This window comes from Rhopilema esculentum, chromosome 10 (genome assembly GCF_057945365.1).
Source record: "Rhopilema esculentum isolate cy_ngs chromosome 10, ASM5794536v1, whole genome shotgun sequence".
In the NCBI taxonomy this organism is placed as follows: Eukaryota; Metazoa; Cnidaria; class Scyphozoa; order Rhizostomeae; family Rhizostomatidae; genus Rhopilema; species Rhopilema esculentum.
The window spans coordinates 5,405,146-5,433,125 of NC_142824.1; the positions used below are offsets into that span (position 1 = coordinate 5,405,146).

Sequence of the window (27,980 nt, forward strand, 5' to 3'; positions counted from 1 at the left end):
CATGTTTCATTTGTTATGAAACAAATAATATTTTCTCACATTCTATGTTACCTTGCCAGAACCCCCTTTTCTCTGTCCGTGTCTGTTGGCAATGGATTTTGCAGAAATACGCACTTCTTTATATGAATACCTAGTTTTTTAATGGGCCAACAACCATTTTTTGATTTTGAGCCAAAGATTTTTCTTAAACGACACAATGTGTAATTGGGTTGCATTATAGTGTTATGACTCTGAGGTCATATTTCAAATAGCTGAGAACATGATGACATGATGGCTCAGAAACATGATAATTGAAAAAAGAATGATGTAAAAACTAACTTTTCAATTTACTTAAAAAAACTTTGCCTTACGAAACGTAAGAAGACAACAGTTTCTTTATCAATTTTAGAAAATAACCTAATTTGCCTTCCCCAGCTAACTCGAAAGGAGAAGACTGTTAATATCTTCATTTTGAGATTTCTGTGAAAAACTTATAACCTGGTTGTCACTTTAAACTTCTCTTTCCCAGTCTCTTTTAAAGAAATTTTATAGCAAGTCAGTGTTAGCTAGAAGTTTTGTTTTGACAGATAAGGAAATGTTATTACTTTTGTTACTTCAATAACGTATTACTGATTATTCAATGGCTCTTTGTCTTGAAAGCTCAACTAAACAGTTTCAAAAGTTCAGCTTTGTGAAGAGTTTCAAAAGAACTTTACATTAATCGCACGCTTTAGATGTTTAGGTTCTACTTTCATGCCTCGAAACCCTGTGAAGCTCCATTTGAATGCACACCCCTGGAAGTATACAAATTGGTAATCAATCAAGAAAAGCAGAACAGGTTGACAATCAATCATGTCCATTTTTTTCTAAAGATTGCAAGCATATATGAGATCAGTGCCATTAACTATTGATGATTCCTGCAAATCTGTTTTTTAAGAATAAGTGTCTCCCTCATTAAACCAACAGAGAAATTTTTAGAATTTCATTTTTCTACATAAATCTAGATTAACAGAAACCTCTTTGGGAAAACTGAATATGGCATTTAATGTCATACTCATTGTTTTGACAATTTTCACTAGAAAGCCCTAGCTGCTATCTCATACTTGATGGGAAAGTTGCTGCCTTTTAACGAAGGTATACTCCTATACATGCAACAATTTAAAAGCTTTGAAACTTTGAAAGCAATATCACAGTTAAACATATGGTAACCCCCTTTTTTCAACCACCCTGCTTTTCTATATGACCCATTTAAGAATGAAGTTAATACCCATTATTTCATTGTCCCCTCTTTCCTACCCAGGGTGCCACAGACCCAAATATTAATTAAGAAGTAATGGGAGTAAGAAAGAGGGTCCTTTTTACTTGCATCTCCTCCATGTTTCTGATCTTTATTTTATGAGACTTTTTTGGCAAGCAGAGAACAAAAAATTTGCTAACAAACAATTTTTGAGACTACTCTTAAAAGGAACAACCATCATAGATTTTTTCTAATAAAAGAAAACACAAAGCAAGCTAAACATCTCAATTAAACTTCACACCATACTGTATACATAGTCTTTTCAGTTCACATTTCTTACAGAGCTGTTTTAATTAAGGTTAATTTATAGATGACCTTTTTCCACCCTCGACCATGATTCAAGAGCATATCTCGTTACATTGAATATGCTCATGATGGTTCCAGACAATGCTTCTTCATCATTACAAAATGTATCAGTCTCATCAAGTTCGGTTGAAGCTTCAAGACTATCAATCTCAGCACCACCAGCAGCAATCACTAGTGGGGGTGATCTGAATGCATTACCTATGAGGCAGAGTGATTTTATCTAGATCAAAGCATAAACTTTTGTCTGTTTAACAACAATGCTCGAAGCAATTGACGGCGGTGAAGAAGCAAGTTTGGCAATTAAACGACAAATTTCTTCCTGATAAGCTTCCTATACAATGTTGGTAGCATTTAAATGTTAACAATATCATTAACCAAACCAATCTAATTCAGACATTCTGGCAATAAATTGTCAATATGGTTTTTCAAGGCCAACACCAGCTGACACAATATTATTTAAAATGGGATGTGAGAAATTATTCAAAATTATTAACTAGCATAGGCAAAAATCAAATTCTAACTAACATAAGCTTCATGCAACAGATTGGATACAAGAGTCGAATACGTGTATTTTTATTTGGAAACTTGATCGCAAACCCCAACATTTCAAATTCTGGTCGAGAAAAGGAGAAAACATGAAATTGCCCTAAGTACCCAAATAAACTCATTAGGCCTTGCTTTTCATTTGATTTTCATATTTTCCTCAGTCTAGAAGTTAAGATATGGCAATTATTTGAACCACTAATTGTCCCATTCAAGGCAAATTTTTCAATTTTACAATGACTCTTAATGAACATTACCAACAGATAGGAATATAAAAACAGAATTTCTTCCATAGGAAGAGATGTCAAGAACACAGAACACCCTATAACCTTGCAAAGTGATCTTACTTATGGCTATGGCTGGTTCAAAGTTGATTTTAGCCAAGAAACAGCTGCTTCTTTCTATACTCAAGGCAGCCAACCTTAGAAAAAAAGTACCACCATAATGTGATAATTGAAGTGACAATACATCACACCTATATCAAATACAGTAATATGAAGCTATATCATAGAGTTGCTTTAATATAAAGAAAAATAAGGGAGCTTGATAATAAGAAAACAGGGAAGACTTTTCTGAACTTGAATTGAATGTAAAGTTATAACATCTAAATGTTCAATTAACCTTGCTATGAGTATTTTCAATAGTAAAATTAGACTGAAAACCAACAATCACGATCTTCCTGTACCACTGTTTTAGTGGTAGCTGAAAACTGTTGTGCATATGATAAATACCCATAATACACAAACAAACTGTCAATCCTGTTTATCTGTTGTATCTTTCTCTAAACTGCTTATGCAAAAAATCCACATTTCTGTAATATATACCAGAAACCAAATTATCTGAAATTGTATGTTGAACAAAACATAGTTTGACTATTTTGAATTTTTGTCATTATCAAATTTAAAGGCTACTGTGTGACAAATGTCTTTAAATGTAACAATGATAAAGATCCAGATCGATTAGAAAAATAACAAAACACATTATAGTAAGCTAGCACAGATTATGACAACTCACATTTTATTTGAACTACTCCAACGCTTTGTTGACTGATTCCTTAACATTTGTTGCATACATCTTGACCCTAAAAAATTTGTACTATTTTATAGCCCACCAAGCAAACAGCTTTTATCAATATTCATAATAATTTTAATTTCTAGAGATAAAACACATACTTAGTATCTTACAAATATACCACAGTATGATACTGATACACTCTTTGGTATAAAATAATTGTCTTTTAGCTTATATGAGAAGTTCTGACTGTGGTTAGTGAAAAGCAAAAAAGTGGTAAAAAGCAAAAATATTGATAAAATCTTCTATGCTAATCAACTGATAACCATACACAGGCATAAAAGAAAAATATTAACTGAATACATACACTTTGAAGATGTAGCTGATATTCCTGGCTGGATAAAATATAATCATCATATTTTAAAAAGATAAAAAATGCACTTAGTCATTATAAACAAATTGAAGCTCTATAAAATATTTAAAAATTGAAATGAAAAATCTTTGAACAGCACCTAACTTGAATGGAAATTAAGGTCCATGGTATCATTTTTTAGTGTAACCAGAGGGCACTCGAGAATAAAGCTTGGTTCACACGTGTGAAGCAAGAGGTGAAGAAAGCAAAGTAGGCATGCACAGTTAAAACGTTTTGGATGAAGCAAGGAATGAAGCAAAATGTGAAGTAGGCCATTCACATGTGCAAGCCAAATAAATCAAATCTCATGTGAAAGTAGAAGGTTCCTCGATCTGCTTCAGACGAATCATACAAAAAACAATGATGTGGTCTGTAATAGAAACAAAATTGGATACAGAAGTTTTACCTTCATGAAGATACTTGATACTAGAATGTAGAATACGTAAAGCAGCTACAGACTATAGACAAAAGCAGTTACAGACAAAAGGGAAAGAATCTCACAGTTTCAGAAGTAGTTTTTTTTGTTCCTATCCCTGAAAATCTTGTCAGACTTATTGTAAAGAACAAGGTATTTCCTTACAGCTTCTGCAAGTTTTTCTTCCAACACGTTATATTTGTTGCAGGCAAATTATATTTTTACCATGTGACTCTGTATTCAATCGATAATGTACACACTGCGTTCAACATTCACACTACAAATTTATTAAGCAAGCAGTGCGCAAAAGGGAAGCAGATGCAGCAGTGAAGCAGGGTTATCAAATCTTTTTGATATTCTTGCTTCAACACATGCTTCATGCTTCGCATTTGCTTCAATTGCTCCATGCATGTTCACATATCATTTGCTTCTGCTTCTAAGCCTGCTTCTGTTTCAGCTCTTGCTTCGCACGAGTAAACCAGGCTTAAGCTAGGGTCCGACAAAGGTTGGTGAGTTTGCATATTGTGCATGGAAATGAAAAATTGTGAAAAGCATGCACCGCTGTTTATAAGTCTGCTGTCCCTGTGAAAAATATCAAGTTCACTATTCTAGATACAGTTCAAAATCTGACTTGCAGTATTATTCTTCTATTATTGCAGTAGTACTTTTAAAATTTGACAATCAATATTTATTTTTTTCAAATTCAATAAGATTCCTTAGAGCTTGATCAACTTCATAAATATAACACACCAAATCTCCTTTTTGCACATGTTAAGAATTGTTGCCCTGAGATCATTCTAATAGAAGACGTTTTGTAATGAGTTCCACATCTTAGTATCAAATTCACTGTTCACAATGACTCAACTAACTACCAACAGCAAAACATGCAAACATACCTAAGCAAGTCTTTGCTAAGAAATCTATTGTGTAAAATAAACAATGCTGGTTCACACTTTGTGTGAAAAGAACTACAAGATGACATTGTTTTGTTCATTGTATAGCTAAAGATTGTACTCTTAACAGCATATTTGCAAATGGGCAAGCCAGGTCTTCAACTGTGTATGATGTGAACTTTCTAACCCAGGGCTTGACACTTAACGATAGAAAACATTTGGTGAGAATCTTCCACTTTTACAGACTGGGCCCAGCTGGGCTAATCTTTTGTATCAAACCAACGGCAGTCAGAATAACAGCATCAATTTGGAAAGCTTATGACTCTAAAAATCTAACTTGAGAAACAAGCTATATTCATTTATCCAGTTAAAAATGGCACACAACTGCATGCAACTCTGCCTATCATTATTATGTAACTTAACACTTTGTGTTAGTCTTATGCATTCGAGAAAAGAGGGAATGAAAGAAACAAAAGAACTAACAGTGTATAACAATAGGTTTAACGCTTTGGAAATAGAAATTTCACTATGTATATCTGTCTTATCGTGTACTATGCAGTAATAACAGGCAAAGCTGATAAGATGTCAGTCGTGTATAATAGGTCAGAACCTAATTGACCCGTTTCAAACATCAAAAGAGAAAATTTATGACATATTTAAGAAAATACATTTAAGAATATGATTTTTCTCTGTGTTTTATAACGTTCGTATCTCTCATAAATATAAGAGCTTGTTACCTGAAGCATATTACCTCCCCGGCCAGGCGCAAACAGACGAAACATTTCAGTCAACGACAGATTATGCTAGCTCCAAGGCAAAATTTAACCCCAATAATTTTATAAGATATTTACGACTTCTACGTCTAGAAGAACTTCAACCTCATAAGTAAATCGTTTTTACCTTTGTGCGACAGAACCTTGCACCGCTTGCAAACGCAGATGAAAATGTTCTCGAGGCCATTTTGATTTTAGGAGTAAAAGCATGGGACTGAAACCTCGTAATCACCTCGTTGTCTGGATACCGAGGCTGCGTTCCAAGAACACATTTTTTTCACAATAGAGATGGCTTTTGCTGTGGCTCGATTATTTTGTTTTTGGATGATTTGAGGTTAGAGCTTAGATTCTTTATCTTAGGACATTTACTAGTAATTTTTTATGATACTTCAAGCAGGACGGTTAATTGGATGATAATACTGCTCTGGTCTGCTAACATGAGTGTGTTAAATTTTAAAAACTTTGTTTTTCTTCCAATTTTATGTCTGAGGCAGGCATGTTCTTGCTTTGCAAGTATCTTTATAGAAAATTCAGCCTAGGTCTTGTCATAAAGTTTCTTATATAAATACAACAACAGCAGTGTGAATTAATATGGGATGCAGAGTAGACATCAGAAAGTAAAACTTTGACAGAATAAACTCACTTTAATCAACGCATCTGAAAAGTTTATCGACATCCGACAAGTGAGGAAATATCCATAATTCATTACTGACTAAATATGTCACATAAATACTTGCTAAAATAATTAATGATTCGTAGAAAGATTTTACATTTTGCTGCGTGACAAAATACTCAATTGCCATCTTTCTATCCACAGATAAATAACTCTTGAAATTGCAACAAAAGATATAGCATTTCAAAGATAAATAGCAATTAAAGGAGAACTTTTCCTTAAATTTCATAAATAGATACGTTACTTTAGCATTAAACCTTGCGAGTTTCAGTCCTATGAATCTTGTTGAAACATAAAGTCAGAGATACTGATTACAACGTCAAGTAGAAGAAACAAACTTGTTTTTGAGATCTATAACGAAAAATATTTCGTTCATTGGGATATGATTTCTACATCGGGTCCCTTTCTGAATAGGTAAAGATCAAGCAAAAGAAAGGCTTGGCAGGAACATTCCTGTAAATTATTGCATTGACCAATAATATAAAACTGAGGCCCATTTTTTCAAAATCGATCATTTTATGAAAAATTCATCTTACTTTCAAGTTAAATTTAATAGAAGTATATCATACCGGAAAATAGCATCTAAAGCAATAAAATTTAAGAAACGACGAGGACGAGAGATAACATCTACAAATCTAACACTTGAAATAAATTAGGAACAAACGCTTGAATCGAAATATCTTTAAATAAATATAAACAAATACTTCCTCATAAATAAATCTCTTGGTTACAAGAGGTCTACAAGAAATGTCAAGTGAAAATAATGATGTAACGCATAACGGGAAATTGTCTTTTAGGCTCTAAAAAGTAGCCTAGATGCATACAGACAAACGGCATAATCGATTCTCAGCCAGCGTATTTTCCACGTCACTTAAATGGCTTTATGGTCATAAAAACCTTTTAAAAATTTTTTCTACGTCATACAGTTGTATTTTGGTTCAGCTGGATAGAAATATTTCAAAATAGTGTGTAATTTTGCTACAAAGCAACTTTTTTCATAAACATTCCAATTAAAGAGTGGCACGGAGAAATAAAGGAATGTTTACTGTCCTCCTTACAGGACTACGGGACTTTTCTAGTTGGATGTAAGCCTAGATTACTGTCCAAATATCGTCCGTGGGTACGGTTCAAATTTTCTACACACAGTTCAAGTATCCTAATATTGAGTAAATTTTTTTTGAGCAAACGTAACTTTAAAACACAATTTCAATCTTGACAACAGTTAAACAATTAAATAGTTATATGCAATATTTATTTAAATATCAGTGCTAACGATAAATAATAATATTACTTAGAATTAAGTCTCAATGTGGTGCAACACTGCGTAAAACTATTCACAAGTTAAAATGTAATTATGAATGAATACTGATATATAATTGGCTGAAAACTAGGTAAAACGCTTTTAAATGGCACAAATAACTTAAAAGAGGATGTAACGATGATAGGGATAAACTAGGAACAATTATTCGTCCCATCACCCTATGGTGATGCAAGAGTACTTTAAAACGGAAATTCATAAGCATAGAAAACTAACGTCTCTATACTTTCCTTAATCCTTCACTAATTCCAGCATGCAGGTAACTGCAGTGCCAACGTTGTTGTATTAATTTGATTTTTAGAAAGCAAGATAGATTCTTAAGCTCACAGAGTTTTTATGGTAAAAATATAAATAATTGGAATCAAATAAATAGCATGGCGTCAGGGAAAACAAGCCAGACGTGAAATGAGCCCAACTACCAAGTAGAATTTCATCACTACGAGGTTAAAATGAAATGGCTAAAAGAGGCTTCGACTGTTCCTCGGGCGTATATCATATCAGTACTAAGATTTGCATTTGAATAGCGTGGTATGACTACTTCCTGACAAATAAATTTCATGCGAGAGTGGGGACTCCTGAGACGAAGAGTAGAGACGAATTGCCTATTAAACAAGTACGTGAATCCATAATTATTGCTCATCGATGAATGATTGATTATATTATTTTTTATAAATAATCTGATTCTCTCAAGATTACAGTGGCGTCAAGACTCGTGAGTGAAATATGGAAGCAAAATTAATAAGAATCTTTTAGTCGATATGCCATTATTATAGTTAACATTGGTTCACAGGAAACATGAACATTTATATTCACTATGAAAACTATACTTTATATATTTAAGTGCGTAAAACTATAGAATTAGTTTGGACTTTCTTTCAATAATGACTTTACGCTATGCAATAAATAAGCAGAAATCTTAAGTAAATTTCCAATAAATAATTTATTTAATTCTTACCATATCTCGAGGTGGTGTGTGTATGTCTAATACTGAGTATAGTGCTCTTCGACTGGTATGACATGTGGATGGTGTACATTATCGTAGCTGCTTTCTATAGCAATCACAGGATACACTGATATCTTTCGTGCGTGGAAGTTACACCATTCTTCGAAATCTCTCTCGCATATATAGCTGTTGAACGCTTCTTCAATTGACACGCGGAAATACGTACACAAAAGCGATGTCAAGCGTAGATCTAGTTCCAAGCGATTGCTTGAACTGTAAACGACCATTTTGCGCAGGGAAAGACTCTCGCTCGGGTATGCGTGGCAAATGCGGCAGGTCAGTGGGCGGTCAATTGGATGCAACTGGGGCCCGTGCCCGTTTATGTATGACGGCTGGTACGAGAATCCTTGCGGCTTGTACGGTTTGAAACCCTTCTCTTCTCTCGGAGAATCTTTGGATTTCTCGAATTGAGATGAGCTGATGTGATTGCTTGGTGCAACTGACAATTTGCTTTCTCCTTTGCTTACGTTTTGCTCGTCTCCGAAAGAGCTGTTGTCTCGAAGGCTGTGGACGTCCTTTATAACAAAACTGCACTGACTGCCTTCCTCTTCGAGAATTATAACTTTGTTCTCTTCATCTCCACCATCATCCAAACGATCGGCGTCTTTCTTTATATTTTGTCGTGGTGGGTAGTTTCGCGGTCTTTTGAAGCCAGCGGAAGTGATTTGGGTATTGGAATCCTTCAACACTTCGCTGTGATTCCTGTTCAAATGGTTAAGAATTCTTGGCAGTTTTCTCTGTCAAAATAAAAAAAATCTTCTATTAGAAATTCTAGACGTTTCTGTTGCTAGAAGCCTAAAATGTTAAGAAATATACTCTGTGTAAAATAGAAATGATTGTTGTAGAAAAAATTACAATGGCAAATGGTTGAAGCCAATAACCGTGAAAAGCAATATCATATTTAATTCAGGAAAAGCTCACTTATATTTTTCTCGCTACCTGTTCCCAATATTTTTCTCATAAAAACACATCTTAAACAGTTCAAACTTTTATCAAAAAGTTAGATCAAAATTCATCAAAACATCGTACTCAGAAAATGGCAACCTAAAAACGAAACTTGCGACAAACGCTAACAAGAAACAGGTACTAAGTTGCAAATCTAGTGAACACTTACCGCGCAGCAGGCCCAATCACAATACTTGCAATGAAAATGCTTCCTTTTCGGCAGAGACAATCGGCAATTTCTCCCGCAGATACCGTCGTAAACTATGAAATGCTGATCGCGGATCATTCGTCTCTCTGGGAAACCTTTCAAATGTATAGCTCTGTGGCGAGCACGGCAGTGTTTCTAAGATAAAAATGAATACTATTTCTTCAAGCTTTTCTCCATTTTCGTAATATAAAGGTTGGTAATTATCTTCAGTAACCAAATCACAGTTGTAACTAAATACAGTTCCGTAGAAAGGATAAAATAATTGGTGGACAAGACAAAATGATTATTCACTGGAAACAAAGGGGTTTTTTAATTTTCGGGGGAACATGAGCTCACTCCACCATTAAAAACTATAGTAGCAACGACCCTACACTCGTGACTGTGGCAAAAAGTGACAAAGAAACATATGTTTACCGCAAAATTTATCTATCATTTTTCAAAGGTGAGAAGGTACAGGGAAAATTGTTAAAAATTCACCACGACGAGCATATTCGGGAAGCACAAGAAATAACTCGATAAAAAGTTCTATATTTTGATAGTTTTACTAAGTTGGTTAACCAAAAATAGAAAACTGTTGTCACAATGAGTAAAGAACAAAGGATGTAAAAAAAATTACGATAAAAATTATAAATAACAACAATGGAAATCACAAATAAAGCTTACCTGTCTTGTCACGTACGGACAACGATGGCAGTGATAATGTGGTCCAACCAACAGACATTCCTCAACAATGCATCCACATTCAGCTTTCGACAAAAAGAACAACTCGTCTTCGGGCGGTATTTCATTAGACGACTCCAAGGAGTCTGAATGAACTTCATCGACAGTCAAATCTGACTTTATCGTATCTGACTCGTGGGAGTCGTTGCTTTCTCCATTGAACTGGCTTCCCTGGTTGCTTTCCTCTCTGTCATGATACGGTTCATGTGCCGAAGGGTTTGACATCAAATCGGGATCTGCAATGACACGTGGGCTATCCAAGCTAACATCTTCTATAGGCCCATTATCAATCGTAACTCCGTGCTTATCTTGGATGTGTTTTATGCACCTTTGAAGTTTTCTCTGCAAATATACGAAAACAGTCAATATTGACAATGCTTCTGCCCCTATATAGCTATTGATATGCGAAATATAAAAAATATTTTATTAAGTTGCCTAATTACCACGTTTAGCGTGCAACTCAAAGTTGCAATTTTGCTGCTCTCGCCAAAGCTTGTACAGTTTTTTTATATACGGCATTGAGCACTACAAAACAGACAAGCAGACAGAAATCTCCTTTAAGTGAAATATTACAAGCTATTTATTCTTAGTATTTATCTTTCCGTGTGCAGTGGAATCTATGAATCATTAAAACCATTAATAAGGAGATGACTACGGCAATGTAATCTTATTGTCTCGAGGCTCCATCATACACAAAAGTCGTTACACGAGTCTTTATATAATGGGACTTGACGAGTACAGCTGCCTGATGAGTACGATTGCATTAAGCACGAAACTAGGAGTAGAAACTTAAAACCGTACTGTTCTATGCATCAATAACGTCTTTATATAATGATGCATACTTTAATGAATATTTTACCTATGACAGAACGGACCATGGTCTTTTGCAACCATTCTTATCCAAATGTGTTTCAATAACAGATTTCACAAGAATTGCACCCTCGCATGACACAAGCCTATTCTAATTACAACATACCGAAGAGCAAGCCCAACCACATAGCTTGCAATGATGGTGACGTTGATTGACAACACTGAATCGACATGAAGGAACCCCACAGGAAGCATCAGATCCGTTGAAATACATATCTCTTTTCTTGCGTTTCTCGATAAATCCTCTTGCGTGAATATTGCGATGACGATCCAACAATAGTTTCTAAGATTAAAATTATAAAACAATTAGTTGACGCTATTTGATGTATAGGAAATCGACCACTGTCCATGCGCATAATTCTCTATTACAACTATACATAAAAATTAACACTGTTGGATAAAATTTGCGAAAAAATCCTCAAATTTGAGAAAGTCACCTAGATGATTATGCGTTACATGATTTGAAAAAAGAAGCAGGGGTAATGGATAGTTAGGCCCTGAAAGTGGGACCCATGTTGGACTTAGAACAACTCTCAAGATGAGAGCATTTTAACTAAAGGCCTTCTAAAGAGTCTTTTGTTTGCAGTTAAGTTGGAGTTAAGTAATACGTGTGAGCAATAAATTAGCAGATGGCTCCAAACACTCTGACTGAATATCTATAGCTGACCAGCTAGTTACGTAGCTGCATGCAAGCATTATATCAACAAAGTAATAAAGTTAAAACATCAATCGATCCTATGCAGTTTACAACAGTATATTGCATTAAAATATAAATAGGTTTACCCCTAAAAGAATAAAAATCACAGAGTTGAAATACCTTGAATGAATAGAAATCACAGAGATGGCAATGAAAATGTATCTTTTCCTCTCTGCAACCATTAATACGGCAAGACGCAGCCTTTGGGACTACTGGCGGACTATTTTCCTCTTCAACTGGCTCTTCAAGTACACCGGTTTCTGAATTCTCTTCGTTTTGGTCTGGTTCGTGTTGATTATCTTCGCGATTAATAACGTCTTCATCACCGTTCATCTCATACGATTTCATTCTGGAAGAGTTACTATATCTAGCTCTCTTAGGTGCTGGATGGTGCCAGGCCATAGATTTCAATTCCATCATATCTGTTTCGTTATTTTTCGCATACTCTGCATCTTCATTTATAGTGCCATCATAGTCGTCATCTTTTGACTCAATTTTCACACTAGGTTCTTTCTCTTTCGCATCGAGCTCGGATGGCCCTGCACTCTCATCGAAAATGTCCCCATTTCCATTAGCATTTGCATCTCCAATTGTATCTATTGGTACTTCTGGATGCTTTGATCTCATATGACCAACACATCTTTGTAATTTTCTCTGAAATGAAAGAAAGCTATTTGATCATACGCTCGTTATTATCATCTATGAAAGAAACGATTCAAAAGTACATACAAGGAATACCTTTTCGTCTATCTGTTAGAAAAATTTCAAAATAAAGTGTCTTCGGAAGGAAACCTTTGTTCATTTAAATTCTAGATTTTCCTTATTTAATTTAACGAACAGGCTTAAACCCTGGCAAAATTTGTTACACCGATTTCAACATTGAAACTCGGTGGGTGATTGAACGATGCAGCATTTAATGTAGCATTTGTCCACAAATCGCTGATCTGACGTTTTATTTCCTTGTGTTGTATTTTTGAATAAAGACATGAAGATAGCCAATAAAGCATGCGTTAATGTAACATGTTGCATAACCCGGCCAAACGGTGCACCATGCAACAATTTTGACAGCTTTCATTCTCGGTACATTACGGTGAACATTAATGGCCAAACGATGCATCGTTGCCTTTGCAACAAATGTCAAAATGCTGCATCGTTTGGCCGTGTCTCAAGATCAGTTACAAATGTTATATTTCTGTTGCTACAAAGTCAGTCTTTAGCTCACCAAACAAAAGTCCAACTGTTAGTTGAGGCAAATGACAAATACTGTCCCGCTATAATCGTAAAATGATCTAGATTCAAGGCACTAAGTCATGATAAAAGGAATAGGCATACCGAAATGAGCTGAGTGATTGAGCTAAGATAGATCACATGATGTTGCCTCGTACTGATTTTGAAAACAGTCTTCGTCGAATGTGAGTTGTAAACAATCGTCGCCAAACACATGAAACTACACTGATCACGCAGAAAGCGAAGGACCCATCTAAAGGACAACTATTTACCATGACTCAATTCCTTTAATATTATTAATAAAAAATGAAAACAGAACTTACCCCACAACAAGGCCATTCACAAATTTTGCAATGATGATGCTTTTTGTTGTTTAATGAAAATCGACAAAGTGGCCTTCCACAAACTCCACTGTAAGCACTGAAGTGCGTATCTCTGACAGATCTCTTTTCAATCCTTCCAGTTACATGAAATATCTGATGTGCTACCATATTTTGCTCCTGGCAGAACAAAAGTAAAAATGCAAAGGTTTATAAAAATACTGACAAAACAAGGATTATAATTTAAGTCTAGTTCAGATAATAAAAACCATTTTCACATGAAACTGCATATAAAAACGAATTTTCATTGAAAAAATCTTGAGAAATTCGCTGAAGCTTAATCTGAAGATGTCTGAATGTAACAGATTCACAAGCCAGTCGCAATAACAACGAACAAAAGAATAATTTTAGACACATAGAAACAGTTTAGCAGTATGATCATTTGTACAAATTCTCAACACAGAGCTTCGCAAGTTTACATCGTTAACATCGGAACAGTTTTCGACCGTTCTTTTGAAAATGTACAGTACCATGCAAAGAGGTACATTGCAATCCCCACCTGGCCTCGTTTACCTAGTAAGCTTGATGGAGATGTAGTTAATTCAATGAAATAGGAAGGAGTCCGCGACACCCGCACCAGTTCATCTGTGAATATACATGTTTTTATATGTGAAAATAAACAGGTTTTTAGTTGTTCATTACACTTTGCCAGTCACATTTCTCCAGCTTATGAGAAAAGCTAGTCTTGCATTCGCTCTTCTAAAAAACTCTCCAAAATAGTGCGCTTCTTACAGACCATAAATGGGCTCTCATTGAAGCCACTTGCGACGACTGCCAAAAAGGTTACTTTCAGAACAAATATTCGCAGACATAAAATAAGAACTTGAATTCTATTACATAAAAACTTGGATATTAATGCTCTATTATGAGGCAAAGGAGCTGGCTTATTTCCACTATCAATATAAACACTTTCACTCTACCTTGGTTTGTCTTGCAAACCTTATGGCCAGATTCCTCGGCTAAGGAACACTCAAGTCTAGATTCTACACATTGAGCAAGTTACACCTATCTCATTTCAGTAGTAGAATGGCCACCTATACTACGAGACTACAAACTATTAAGTAAAGGTTAAAAGATTAAATGTAGAAATCATTGTATGATTGCAGAGACTAGCTACAGGAATATTTCTGATTATCTGACTTCAGAATGTTTAGAACGAGCATTAACTCTACAGCCTTAACGAAGTGAATTAATAATTTTGAAATGCATTGCATATTTTTGCATGATTAATACACTTTGCCATCAGCTTGCTCAGAATTTCTGGAAAAAAATCATTCAAGGTTAAAGACATTACGAACACTGCTTAAAATTGAGAATTTTTTGAAGAAACAGAACGGGTGTTGAGAAAATCTACTTTTAATCTAGAATACGTTAAGCTAAATTTTGTGTTGAATAGGTTTCGAACAAATTTTGAAACCATGAAACTAGCTTGGGTTGGGGGTAATGATATCCATCTTTTTTTTAGGTTTTTCTTTAGATACTACACCTATTCTTTATTACGAAAATGCTTCATTTCTTAGTATAACGGTGTGTCGTCACAGTTTAGTAAGTTTTTGCTACTAAACTCAGATATATCAGCTTTGCTAGCATCAACATTTACTCTTATAATAATTAGCCTCCTAGTAAAAAAAATCAATTATTTTTCTCTAGTAACAAACTAGTTTTCCGTACCAATACTGGTGTCTAATCCCTTACATCGGAATCCAGCAGCTGATATTTTATACTGTCCTTTGTCACACTGTTTCACTGTTAATCCTCAACTCCCCCGAGTTTGAAAAGAAATTATCGTATGTTGTTTATTAAAAATTTATGCTGCAATTTCAACAGATGTTCCACAGCCTTCACTTTAAAAAGCTCGATTGTAAGGTCTGTCTACTTTCCCAAACTTATGCTAAGATATTCCTGGAAGGATAAAGCTTTCCAGAGGTGATGTGATTGCTTTTTCAAGTTTTATCAGGGGTTACTGCAAAGAAGGGATGAGAGTATGTAGCCAAATTTTTCAAAAAGGTACATACATTAAAATAACCAAAATTTTTCTACTCTATGGCTCACTTGCTTTGTAGCCCTGTTCTCTTCAAGAGACTAGTATGCGGTGTGACCCTGTTCTCTTCAAGAGAATACAAGTGTGGTAAAGTTACAATAGTTCAAGATATACTTTCAGCATGGATGGTTAGCAATTGACAAATGATAGTAGAAAAGCAGTATATCAATTTTACTATGTTAGAAGTGGTATGTAGACTAGAGCACAGGGAGATGCATATTATAAGATTGAAGACCAGTTTGTGTTATTCTTAGCAAAGGAAGGGCTTCTGTACAGCTAAGAAACAGACTGGCTTGAAAGAATATCAGGTGTTGTACCGAAAATGCATCCCAGATGGCTTGACAATGAAAAACCAATTCATAATGATAGCTGGCAAGTATGTGCAGAATTGTGATGTAGATGTCAGAAAGAGAGGAAGATGACATCGGCCAAGAGACAATTTGTTCAGGGTGACCTTGCACATTGCGAAAATGCAACAATGACTAAATGAGGGGCTTGGGGACATGTCCCACACTAGTTCTTGGAACAGTCAACTTCATCTTGTTAGGATGGGTCAATGTTTGAGAGGTGCACTGAGCCAAAACTGCCTCTGCATCACCAAAAAATGTCTTGAGGCAAAATAGCTCTTACGTTGATGATCAAACATTACTTCAATAGTGCATCAGTGGCAGATACTTAAAGGGGGGCAAAGGGGAACAGGTGCCACCCAATATTTTGAACAACAATGGTAGGATTATCAATTTATTCTAAAGTAATGGACAAATGTTTAGCCAAAAAAAATTGACCAAGTTTCTGCCACTGTATTGCATTTAATTTTCCCAGGGGAGAAAACATGGCTGTTGTATGGTCCATGACTGCTTGGAAGGTCAATGAAACAAAATAAATCAAAGTGCCAAGACCAAACCCACTTTATTTTCTTTATTTTTGAAGGAAGGTTTTTATAACTTGAGGACAATATCCAAAGGAAAACTAACACTTTTCTGGACCCTGAATTTTTTCTTGATTGGCATACTATGGGTGTGAACATGGTCATTTTTAAAGGCAAATATGCATTTTCTAACAATGAAAAGGGTGTGGTCTAAAGGTTATCACTTCTCCACATCTTGGTAAAGTCCCTGCAATAACCTTTGTAGAAGATAGATCATTATACCTCTGTGTCAATGTTAGCATGGGAAAAGAAGATATAATTGTTAGTCCTCGAATCAGCTCCCCTTCGAAAAAGTCCCCACCCCAAAGAAATTTTTGTAAAATAAGCCCCATTAAAATTTTTGCGAAATAAACACCCAGGGTATTGCCTCTACAGCAATAGATTACCCCAAATGTAACTGCATTTATAAGCATACTGGCCAGCCTCAAATAGAGAAATTGGACTTATTCTAATTAAATTTTTGGATAAAGCCTCCCCTTGAATAAGCCCTCACCCCAAATAATTTTTTGGGAAAAAGCCCCTTGGGGCCTTATTGGAGGGCTTGTTGGTTATGATTATGTAAATCATTGAACTGAAAATACATTTTACATTTGCAGTGTCACTTTATCCTTTTTATAGTCTATGCTAACCAAGAAGACTTACTAGCAATTTGAAAGAATAGCTAAACAAAAAATTTAACTTAATAAAATGGTTTTCAAAGACAACAAAAAATATCTACCACACTGACAAATAGTTGGAAATGTAAATCTTATTTGCTTTACATTGATTGCTTTGTTGAATAGTACAGACATAATCTGTGGTTGACATCTTTAAATATTTTAGCAGGATCATTGAAAACAACAATTATTTTTAACCTTATGATACATAAACTGAAACAACAAAACGTTTTTTAAAAAGATATGGGTCACTTGCTTGACAATTTATTCAAAGCTCTATTGCTTGAAGAGAATTAAGAAAGAAATTCAACGTTTTATATTAATAACAAAGGAAGAAAGCTTTGGAACATGGGATAATTAAGATTGATGTAAATAAGAAGGCAATTCAGAAATACATATATACTATAGGATGCTTTAAATAAGATAAAAGAAAGAAAAAATAGCAAATTAGTTACTCAAACAGCCTTAAAAACAGTCTGTGCATGCATCAATTGAAATCACAAACTAATTTGGACAGCAGGGCAATGTCATTGATTAAATGTGACTTTGTTATAAAAAAGAAACCACTCAGGCCAGGCATCAATTGAAATCACCAACAACTGGCATTCTTAGCATATTTTTGAGATGGCACAACAATAAATTAATCTGAAGAATTATCACAACCCCCTTGATGCCTACTTGGCTCAGTACAGTAATGTAGCCCAAGCAACCCTTTCAACAAAATGAATAATAAACTACCTGTATGGGTTCAGTGCCAAAAAGCTGATATCTATTCAACCATAGAAATTGTCTGCTCTAGTGTTCATTAACGGCTTTCTAATGAGACAATAACTGACAAAAAAATTGAAAAATGGGGGTTTCATCTGCCAAGAATTCTAAATGTACTCTCTTAAAGTTAATACAATAAATTCCAAATGTACATTTAGATCTTCTTACAAGGCAGAACAATATCAATATAAGATAAATTGCTTAGCCTATAGGTAAATGTACTTTTTGTGTTGTAGGCCCAGTCATGTCAATTAGTGGACACACTCTGTTTCATATATACGTAAATACTTAAAGTCCATCTTGGGTACAACGAATAGCGAACGGAAAACATGCACATAACATCAATCAATAATTTCAATCATTACCCTTTGTTTGTCAATATTTGTTTGTCATGCCATAGGTTGTGGATATTACTCATTTAATATAACAGAACATCGTAAAATTGTACTTATACGGATCTTCGCTCAAATGGTTTCTTAGCAGATTTCATATCGGGACGAAAATAAACCATCGGGAGCTTCCATGATTTTACATTATTGTATCGAAGTTGTCTCGAAGACCGGTAAAATGTTTAAGGGAAACTAAAGAAAAAATCCTTCATCACCCATAATCAACACTTTTGACCTTCATCAACCTTCTGTTGTCGCATTTATGTTTCCTTTGTTCTATGTCAAATTCAATTCATCTTTTACCGTTTCTCAAAAATCAAGGTACAAGTGTACAAAAACATAAAAATAGAGTGTCCTCTGGCTCTGCTTATACGTAAATGACATTAAATTTCCATAAAGCATTAGTGTTTTACAAGCTAAAAACAGGAGGGAATTGGTTGGCCTAGTGTCTTTGTTGAGATATCGCTGATTGACATCTGTTCGTACCAGGTTAACATGGCGACTTGAGGATGATATATTCTTGGCTTTGCTGAACCCGATAAACTTAATTTTTGATCGTTAGGCTTCATTTCACTTGATATCTACTGAAGCAAAGAAGAACTGAAAGGGAATTGCGCTCGACTATTGAATCGACTTAAACTTGAAGGAAGCAAGACAGTGCTTTGTTATTCGACGTTTTTACCACCAGCTGTCGATACAGGTGAAGCTCCGCCATGTCGAAAACAAAGTTAGGGCCAATCGCTGCAACCTTATGGATCCATCAAACCCCATCTTTACAAAACATAAATTCTTAAGCAATACATAGGGCAATGACCTTGGAATGATGCGACGTTATACGAGAAACTTTTCACAGTAAAAACAACTTTAAACATGAATCACTTACTTTGACAAGTTTTCTATCAGGACAAAGGGAGCAATGAAAATGAGTGCTACGTTTGAAGCAGTCTTTCACCGGGCAGGCCTTGGCTGTACCACAAAGAAATATGTCTCCTAACTCTGTGCCACTTTTCGGGAATGTTGTGGAAGCCTTGATGCTGGCCCTGAGGGCAGTACTATGTTCCCTTTGCATCTTCCGGAGTGATCTAAAGAGAGACAAAGACAGCAGCGATGAGACAATGTTTGCATCTTCGCCACACCTGGTCACAACAGCAACAGCCAATGTCTCTCTTGTCAGGTACTTTTAGTGTTTACAACCAGTTGTGTAAAATGCGGAACGCGCCTACTTCATTCATTCAGAACAAATTGTGAAGAAGTTCGGAATAATCCAGCAAGAACTTGCAAGACACTGAGGACATTGGAAAAATGTACAGGCACTAGATTTGCTGAATAAACTGAACCGGTGAGCAATTATATGAAAGTATATGAATGTTTGGACGACTCTTAATTCTGCGGCAAATGTTATGATGTAATTATGAAGAACAATGGAAAGTTCAAGTAAAGAACAACTAATTTGCTTGCAAAGCTCAAAGAATCTTTCCCGAGGATATCTTCTTGAAGACAGAAAATGGGCGATTGCTGTAAATTTTTAATAGATTTTCCTATCATCATATCCAATCACAGAACATCTTTGATTACTTTGGTAATGTAAATTGGCAACAAATCTCGAAGAGACGCAGCCCAAACGTATGCAATTCTACTTAGCTTATGAAAAAATATCAGTTTCAATTTAATAATTTAATATTTAATAGATGTAGAAAATAAAGAACAACGTATTTTATAATTTTCACAAAAGATATCGAACTGCATTTGTTTGCAAGATTTAAGGACTTGTTTGTGTTATAACGTTATTTATGCTACTTGAGCTGCTACGATTGGTTTCTATCTTTCTCAAAATTTCTTTGCTTCATTTCGTGGTAGAAATTTTAGGTATACTGACCAGATATGCTGCACTTAAAGGCATTACTCAAAACATAGTCTAAGTATTTAAAATCTGATGTTGACCAAAAGTAAACAATGGTTGGTTTTGTTTAGTCGCATAACCAACTGAGTATAAAATTCTGCTTTCGTTCATTGAGGATCATAGGCCAAGGATCACAAGAATTTAGACCCTTTTTAATACAACAACAATATAATGTTCTTTATTGATAACTTGAGGCTAAAATGCTTTTTACATTGCTTTTTACAATAATTGGTTTTTCTGTAATTACACTTTTTTTATAAGAGCCAGTAAATTTAAGTTCTGGCTGACTGTACTTAATTCTTTCGAAAATCTGAAGCTGGATTGTTCTTAATTTGTTCTTGAATTAATAGAGTGTAAGCAGTGCAATTGCTAGCCTTTTCGCTCCAGGGAGGTGTTAAGGCCTCATTTGCTATCAAAGTGAGTGAGGCAACCTTCATTTGCCGGACTAGCTTGGATACTCACCTTGAAAGCTTCTTCAGCTATGGAGCTGCAGGTATTTTTCAAATCATTTCCCAGACAGTACTATACTATTTCTACAAAAAATAATGTTTCATATGTGTAAAATTCATTTAAGTACGCATCATTATAAAAATACGCTTTTGATGCATATCACAGTTCCGACTGCTGTGGTTTGAATAAAGGAAGATGACCATCAAAATTATGATTTTCTTGCAACGTTAGACAAAAAAATAGAAACTTTGATATTCAGTTGTTCCTCTAATCATCTGAGTATGGATCGATTAAGAGATTTCCTATATCTAAAGAAATCAAGTTGTCTGAAAAAATGCCATGCAGGCCCGGCGGAACCGGAGGGGGGATGCTGGAGCCCTCAATCATTGTCAAACTGTAGTATGTTTCCTCTATAATAGTGTACTGAATGAGAAGGAACACAATGGGCAGCCCCCCCCTCCCCCCAATATGAATTTCGTTCCGACGGCACTGCATGTAAAAACAGGCCAACTTCACGACTTTGGTTAGGTGGAGTAAAAGTAGAATGAAACAATCTAAGATTTTATATTGACGTAAATACAGGGTTTTTTCTCTTTCCTTATGTATATCTTTCTGATGAAAAAAAAGGGGGACTTAGCTATAGAGAAAATGCTCAAGACGCAAATTTACCAGCAGAGATGTCGAAGGCATTTCAAAGTTTAAAGGGCATCACAGGTATAAAAAAGCACTATGTTTCAGAAAAAGGAGCACTATTCCAAAGGTTTTAAAGGGGTTATTTTTTGTAATAGGGGAATTTTCCCAAAATTTGAAGACACGTACCCCTGTTGAACCTCCAGCTCAAAGTCCTTCTTCACCAACCACTGAAAACAAATAAGTTGTATCTCCTCCGCAAAGCCCCCTACCCAGTATGTCATGATACAGAAGATGAGGATTTCAAAGGAAGGCAATTGACAGAATATACCAAGCAATAAGAAGGTTCCACAGGTCAGATAGGCATTGAAGAAAATTCATATAGGAATTTAAAACTGAATGACCGCCAAATGCGTCGCTAAAAAATTTAGAGGAAACACTTCTAGCCACCGTAAGGAAACCAGTTTCTTTCAAAAGCCAATACTTACTTTGTCTTAAAGGGTGCGTGCTTTGGCTCATCATCTGCCGTTAATTGTTATCTTTTCAAAGAGAACGTCATATTAGGCTTTGTAAAATGAATTTCACCATATCTATACATGCCATTCTACCAAAAATGTCGCTTATACGAGCTTCCTGACGTCGTTTTTGATAAAAAATTTATATTTATGTCGTTCAAAACTGCTAAATCGCGTTAAGGGTCAGTCCAGAGAGTAGATCAGTGAAAGGTCCTTTAAAATGTCCCCACAAGGCGACATGTGGAGAATTTTCAGGATAATAAAACACCAAGCTAACTAAGTTAGAAACTACAACATATCATTAAACAAGCTAAAACACCAAGAAAGGGAACGAAAAAGGGTTCCCATTCAAAAAGAACTACTATTTCTTAGAATCCGTTAAAGTAAACAATCCAAAGTCTGGTTAAAATAATTTTTTTTTAAATTTTCTTATTATTGCAAAAAGTGGGGGAGGTGACCCCTGCTAGCCCAATGGCTGCGCGGGGCTTGCTAGAAGTCTGGACTACCTAAGAAGCCTGTTCAAGTGTTGCATAACCGTTCACTCACTCATAGTTTACTTAGGCTTGTTGTTTTCAATAATACAAATTGCTCGAAATAACCTCAATCTATTACAATGAAATGTAGCGCAAGAGAATTATACGACAAAGATCACATCACATTGCTGCAATAATTGTAATCTAAAATACTTAAGAAGACAAAAACAAAGGTACCTAAGTAAACGATTGAATAATTTTTTTTTCATGCGATATTTCATTTCTAATATCCTGTTTCCCACGCTTTTTAAATGTATAAACAGCTAGATTCCCCGTGACTTATTACATTCCCTAATTTGCTCCTACTACATTTCAATAATCTACGGAATGGCAAACTACTCTTTTTGATAATGGTAGCTGTTATCGAAAAACAACGATATACGAGGCTCTTGTATAGGGCACGGGTACAGTTCGTCTTTGGATACATCTCAGGGGGGGCGTACTTCCATTAAGGCCCGAAAGGGGGGCTCAGTCGATTTGAGGGTCTTACCAAATGGCTACCAAATGGCTACCAAATGGCCCAGTTTCGAGAATAACACAACGGCTTTGTCTAGCTTGCGATTTATTATAGACAATCAACAACAGTCAATGGCAAAGAAATTTGTCAAAGAAGGACCAGACGCGAACATAATCTCCCTCCTTGTGCTACCATTTGAGGGTTATTGTCAAAAAAACACTAACATTTGTGGGTAATTTTTTAACATCTTAGCTTTGGCCCTCATTGACCCTGACTGGAACCCCCTGTTATGCCATAATGGGAGTAACCCCTCGGGGGGATACATCCTATTTTGAGTGCTGAAGGGGAGGTACTTAGGGGGTTGGGGGCCCGGCGGTACACTTCACTCGGAAAGTGGAGGTTTTGCGGAAAACATTTTCATACCCTGACCCTATCTCATAATAAAAATTGCGAGCACAGGCTACCTTGGCCCCTAAAGAGTATGCCAAAAATACGACACAATTATGCCGAAATATACCAGTGTAATAGGGTTATTTTTGTCAAAAGAATACATCCACCCTATCGTTACCGTCGATATAAACTAGTCCTTCAAAAACTAGCACTATTACACCAGATCCCACTAGCAAATGCCAACTGGAACATACCCATTCTCAGAAAACTCTAAAAAACAGAGTAAGCTGTTCTCACATATTCCTGGTAAATAAAATTTAGTTTGAGTTATGGTCTATTTCATCAAAATTTGAATCGTCCTATGGAGACATCCATCAGCGTTGCCTATGATGAGTCCATTCTTTAAAGAATTCTTGGGCCACCGGGGCCTCTCCATCCATGCTGAAAAGCGACTCGTTAAAATTCGCTAGTTTATCTCTAAGTTGATTTTATTGATAGAAAATGTTATGCGCGACTATGCGTATGTTTGTGTACCTTTAAGTGGACCAAGTTTGGAGAGTTTCAAACGTTCGTTAAAAGGAGATTCACAGTAACAAGGACATGAAATATGTAAGTGGTCCATTCAATAACTCTACAGGGCATACCTATCAGAAAGTCCTAGAGAATTTGGATAGGTTATCTAGCAATATGCATTATTTGGTTGGAGGCTTGTTTGGGTGGCAATGCTCCGCGCCAAGCGATTCTTGAAACAGTACCCTAATTTTATCTTGCTAACAGGTAAACATTGGCAAAACTCAGCATTAATTTTGTAGAGGGATTGAGGTTGATGCTCATGAGAGCTGTATCACAAATGAAACGTAACTAGGACTTTGCTTCCCAGCGTAAGATGCCGTAAGTCATCATAATTGCCACCCTCGTGCATACCCCCATCGAATAACCCCTATCCTGGAAGAGAAAATTAGTAAGAAGTCACCCGTGAATAATAAGCCTCCATCATGATATGCCAGTTTCTACAATACATTGTTTTAGTCCACGATAAATAGCATATTTAACGGAATATGAAAATTTGAACGGAATATGACTTAATGTTTTTGTTGCCAATATTGACAATATTTCAAAAATGGCTCTTCTTCAAAAATGATCATCAGGATTTTAGCTTTGACTATTTCATGGTTCTCGAGGCCCCTGACTTTTTGTGTCGTGAAAGTTTTTTGTGTTCTTAAAAAGGGTGTTATGGGGGGAGTTGGGGTGCCAGTGCCTCCCAATTTTTAAGTTTTGTAAGGTTGATAACAAATTACATTTTTGCTATCGAAAGACATCTTATCAGAACGAGATCGGAGAAAAGATTTCATTACTTTCTAAGGCAGTCAAATTGAAAAAAAAACTGTTCAAAAATGTTTCAGATAAAAAACCGTCTGAGACCACTTTTAAAACCTTGACAAGCCTCGCCCAAATTGGACACACCCTGTTGTCAACATTATTTTTGTCAGCTTTTACGGATCTAGAAAAAAGATGTCCCTATACTCGGCCCACATGAAGGGCAGCTTTGAATGTGGTTTAAGCCTTCAGCACGCCAACGGTCACCTTGCTTTTATCCCTAGGGGTATCGTGCTCAAACCACACCAATTGAAGATAGGGGTGCTTCCGTGATTTAATTTACAGCTAAACCGAGCAGCGGGATGGTGAGGCGATCACAGAAAACAAGAAAAAAGGATGCAGTAACCCCTGATCGGTGGTAGTAACAAGCAGCGATAAATAGGTTGATTATTATCTTAATCTCAGCAAAATGTTTGCCTTGGGCATTATGGTAACCGTATACAGACATTGTTCAGGACCAGGTGTCTTTGACTGGGCCTTTGATTTTGTCGCTTCTCAAAGAAAAATGACATGTGTTCTATCCACGTGTTGTTCTCGAAAAGAAATGTGTTGTATTTTGATGTCACACCGCCTAATCTGACTTCTCTTGATGCAATACACACACAGCGAGGGAAGATAATTGAACTTCATCTCGTTATGCATATTGTCTGGAGGTATAGGAAGTCCCCAAATCCTCTTAATTCTTTCGAGAGAAAATGACTCTACCAACATCGTTATGACTTGCGCTGGTACGCTTACTTTTCCTAGTCTATATGCGAGAATGTTCCGAGACTGTGCTACGATTACGGTTAACAGCAGTATCTTGCAAGCAGAGTCAACAAATCTTGAAATTATTCCAAAAATACTTAGGGAAACTACTTGATTTGCATGTCCTCAAGGGAGCCCTTATTGTTTGCTTTACCTTACGATTTTTGTAGCTCCACAAATCCTCAAAAAATTCATCCCCGTTTGATTGTTGTAATTTTATTTGCTCCTACAAAACATTACTGTAGTTGGTACAGTAGCCTCAATTCCATTAAGGCTGTACACAAAAGGGAGGTCTATGAAAGGTCTGCAGATAATGCGCCCTTTGTAAAACTATGCTCGCTTTGTTATAAAGATTACCTCATAGGAAGTGCCGCTTGCTTTGCTTAATGTACCAGCATGTAACTTCAACCCAACCGATAATTGATTGAGCAAAGATGTGTATGCTCACATTAAAAACAAAACGTGGACCTCTTATAATCGGCCTTAGATTCTACACGACTTCCTTTGAAAGCAGGGCCACTGCTTTTGTCCCGCTAACTCTCTGTCCTTTCGGTTGTAACCACGGAAACGGATGAGGGAAATTTCTTAAATGCCTTGCTGGTGACAAGAAAGTAGTGACTAGAAGTGTGCTTTCTAACACGGTCCTGAAATCAGGTCCGTAAATTACTCTTTCATTACCAGATGTTACCAGCTGCTCACTGTTGTGTTTCTCAAAGCCATGTATAATGCCTCTGCGAAAAAAAATTCTCACTTGTATTCAGGGCGCTACGAGCCGAGAACTGCGTAATAATGGAACACGTGTGGGCGCATGGAACGTGGAACGTGAAACTCGCTTAGGGCGAAATCATTTTGTCACTTCACTTGCTGAGCCTCTTTTCTTGTCATCGAAACAACACATTTATTGAATGAAATCTAATCACAAACACTCTTCGCACATTTGCAAGGTGCTAATGGCCCCGAAATGGGTTCTTATTTGCTCACAAAAACTATTCTTTGATAACAAGACACGGTTAAAACTATTGCCCTTTATCAGCGTATGTCTTTGTTTAATTTTTAATCGTTCTTGCTGCTACTTTTACACATCAATCATACATTTCAAGAGGAAATTTTAGAATATATTTTAAACTATATGAGGTAGTTTTGGAAGTAGTTTTAAAGCAACTCGCTAGAAGCAATTTTAAAAAAAAGTTAGATATTTTAAAATCTCTTTTTGGTTTCGAAAGCATTCCCTTTCTTAATTCGACAGGCAAATCTGTTTAAAACTCAAGTTATAAGAGCAATTACGGGTCTTTCGCTTTCGATACCTTTCTAATGTGGAGTGACTAGTACATTCTTTCAAAAAGCAACGTTTTCTCAGCTTTTGATTTTTTAAATATCGAGTCGTTAAGACACAATTGCTTTGTTAAAAAGCTTTTTCAATTAACTATGGTGAGACAGCTAGACGAACAGAAAATAGTTCAATTAAGTAAAAATGTTGTTACCACAGGTCGACTTAATGGCCACCTTCAAAGTTCGAATTTAACTTCACTAAATTACCTCTCCTTGGGCTTCGCTTTGGTTGATAACTCGACAAAAGCAAGTTTCTAGAGAAGCAGAGCGTTGGCAGGCTTCGATACAGGACATTCATAATAAATGCGTTTAACTGACATTTAGTTTTTCTGAAGATTTTAAGTTCTTCGTACCGCAGGGCACCTTTCTGATCACGACGACTTGGAAGGTGGGGAGTTTATAAACATAAATGAAGAGAAAGAGATATCTCAATGAGACCACTCAAATGTAAACGTTATACAACATTTCAAAAGACTAGAAAATTTTCAAACTACGAAAGGAAGCTTTAAACACTTCCTTCATAGTCTAAGGGGACTTGCCTTAAATATCATGTACAATAGACTGGTTTTCGGTCAAGCCGCAATCGGTTTTCACTTCAAGGATTCAACCAAGACAAAGTAATCTTCTGGTTGTTGGATCAAACATAGTTTCCAAAAAACTCTACTTCAATTTCATTCAAATACTTTGTTTTAAGAATAGTCAAATTATCTCTATATAACAGCAAACAGTTATGTTAAAGGGAAATTTCCCATCTATAATTTAAACGTCAAAACTTCTCAGAGACGTTATCATCGCAACATCTGGATAGCAGAATATGTCCAATTCAAAATCATGTCAAAGTGAATGCCCCTGTCTCAAAAAATTGCGAAAGGTAGTCAATTATTTAGGCCAGTAACTCATAATTTTGAATCTTCATTTTTATTTTGACTTTGAAAGTGAATTTCTTGCTAATTGTACCCTATATAAAGCAAGTTTAGTAAATTTCAGTAATACCCAAAAATCGCTTGTAGCCCAGCTACCAAAACCCATATAAATTGATAAAAAATTTGTTGAGAATCCTTCCCTAAAGTTTAGATGATGCCTACTTTGCAAGCATCGTTCGCAATGCAGAATTGGCAGTGGATGTATGCACTCTCGGTATTTCTTGTCCAGGAGCGGGGAACAATGGCGTCGATGCCGCAGATCTGCAAAGTAAATGAG

At 35.9% G+C, this 27,980-nt stretch overlaps 3 protein-coding genes across 4 annotated transcripts in view; all 3 read right to left on the minus strand.

Annotated features, from left to right (window-relative positions):
* Positions 1-1,486: 1,486 nt before the first annotated feature.
* Positions 1,487-5,878, minus strand: LOC148959249 (uncharacterized). The gene is made up of 5 exons (XM_089110658.1): positions 5,757-5,878; positions 3,504-3,531; positions 3,140-3,206; positions 2,473-2,546; positions 1,487-1,780 (listed from the first exon to the last, which is right to left on the minus strand). The coding sequence occupies exons 1-5, from the start codon at positions 5,814-5,816 to the stop codon at positions 1,581-1,583; spliced, it is 429 nt and encodes a 142-aa protein (XP_088966784.1). The 5' UTR covers positions 5,817-5,878; the 3' UTR covers positions 1,487-1,580.
* Positions 5,879-6,253: 375 nt separating this feature from the next.
* Positions 6,254-19,667, minus strand: LOC135684531 (uncharacterized). Its single transcript, XM_065200128.2, has 7 exons — positions 19,336-19,667; positions 13,614-13,790; positions 12,184-12,717; positions 11,473-11,649; positions 10,440-10,838; positions 9,738-9,911; positions 6,254-9,360 (listed from the first exon to the last, which is right to left on the minus strand). The coding sequence occupies exons 1-7, from the start codon at positions 19,519-19,521 to the stop codon at positions 8,602-8,604; spliced, it is 2,406 nt and encodes an 801-aa protein (XP_065056200.2). The 5' UTR covers positions 19,522-19,667; the 3' UTR covers positions 6,254-8,601.
* Positions 19,668-21,688: 2,021 nt separating this feature from the next.
* The window catches only part of LOC135684518 (uncharacterized), a 30,507-nt gene continuing 24,215 nt past the window's right edge, over positions 21,689-27,980 (minus strand). The window contains exon 17 of one of the 2 annotated variants that reach the window (XM_065200107.2): positions 21,689-27,964. In XM_065200107.2, the coding sequence (XP_065056179.2) occupies positions 27,862-27,964 (103 nt within the window). In that variant the 3' untranslated portion in view covers positions 21,689-27,861. The remainder of the gene's footprint in view (positions 27,965-27,980) is intronic. The other variant, XM_065200116.2, reaches the window with a different exon arrangement.

Bases quoted from the DNA above. Each gene is read 5' to 3' on its own strand.
- LOC135684531 (XM_065200128.2), bottom strand. From the start codon at position 19,521: ATGCAAAGGGAACATAGTACTGCCCTCAGGGCCAGCATCAAGGCTTCC. The intron at 12,718-13,613 runs GTAAGTTCTGTT...CTTTCATTTCAG, and splicing joins GTGAATGGCCTTGTTGTGGG to AGAAAATTACAAAGATGTGT. The intron at 11,650-12,183 runs GTATTTCAACTC...TTTTAATCTTAG, and splicing joins GTGATTTCTATTCATTCAAG to AAACTATTGTTGGATCGTCA.
- LOC148959249 (XM_089110658.1), bottom strand. From the start codon at position 5,816: ATGGCCTCGAGAACATTTTCATCTGCGTTTGCAAGCGGTGCAAGGTTC. The intron at 3,207-3,503 runs GTATGTATTCAG...CAAATTTTTTAG, and splicing joins ATCAGCTACATCTTCAAAGT to GGTCAAGATGTATGCAACAA. The intron at 2,547-3,139 runs GTGAGTTGTCAT...TTTTTTTCTAAG, and splicing joins TGGAGTAGTTCAAATAAAAT to GTTGGCTGCCTTGAGTATAG.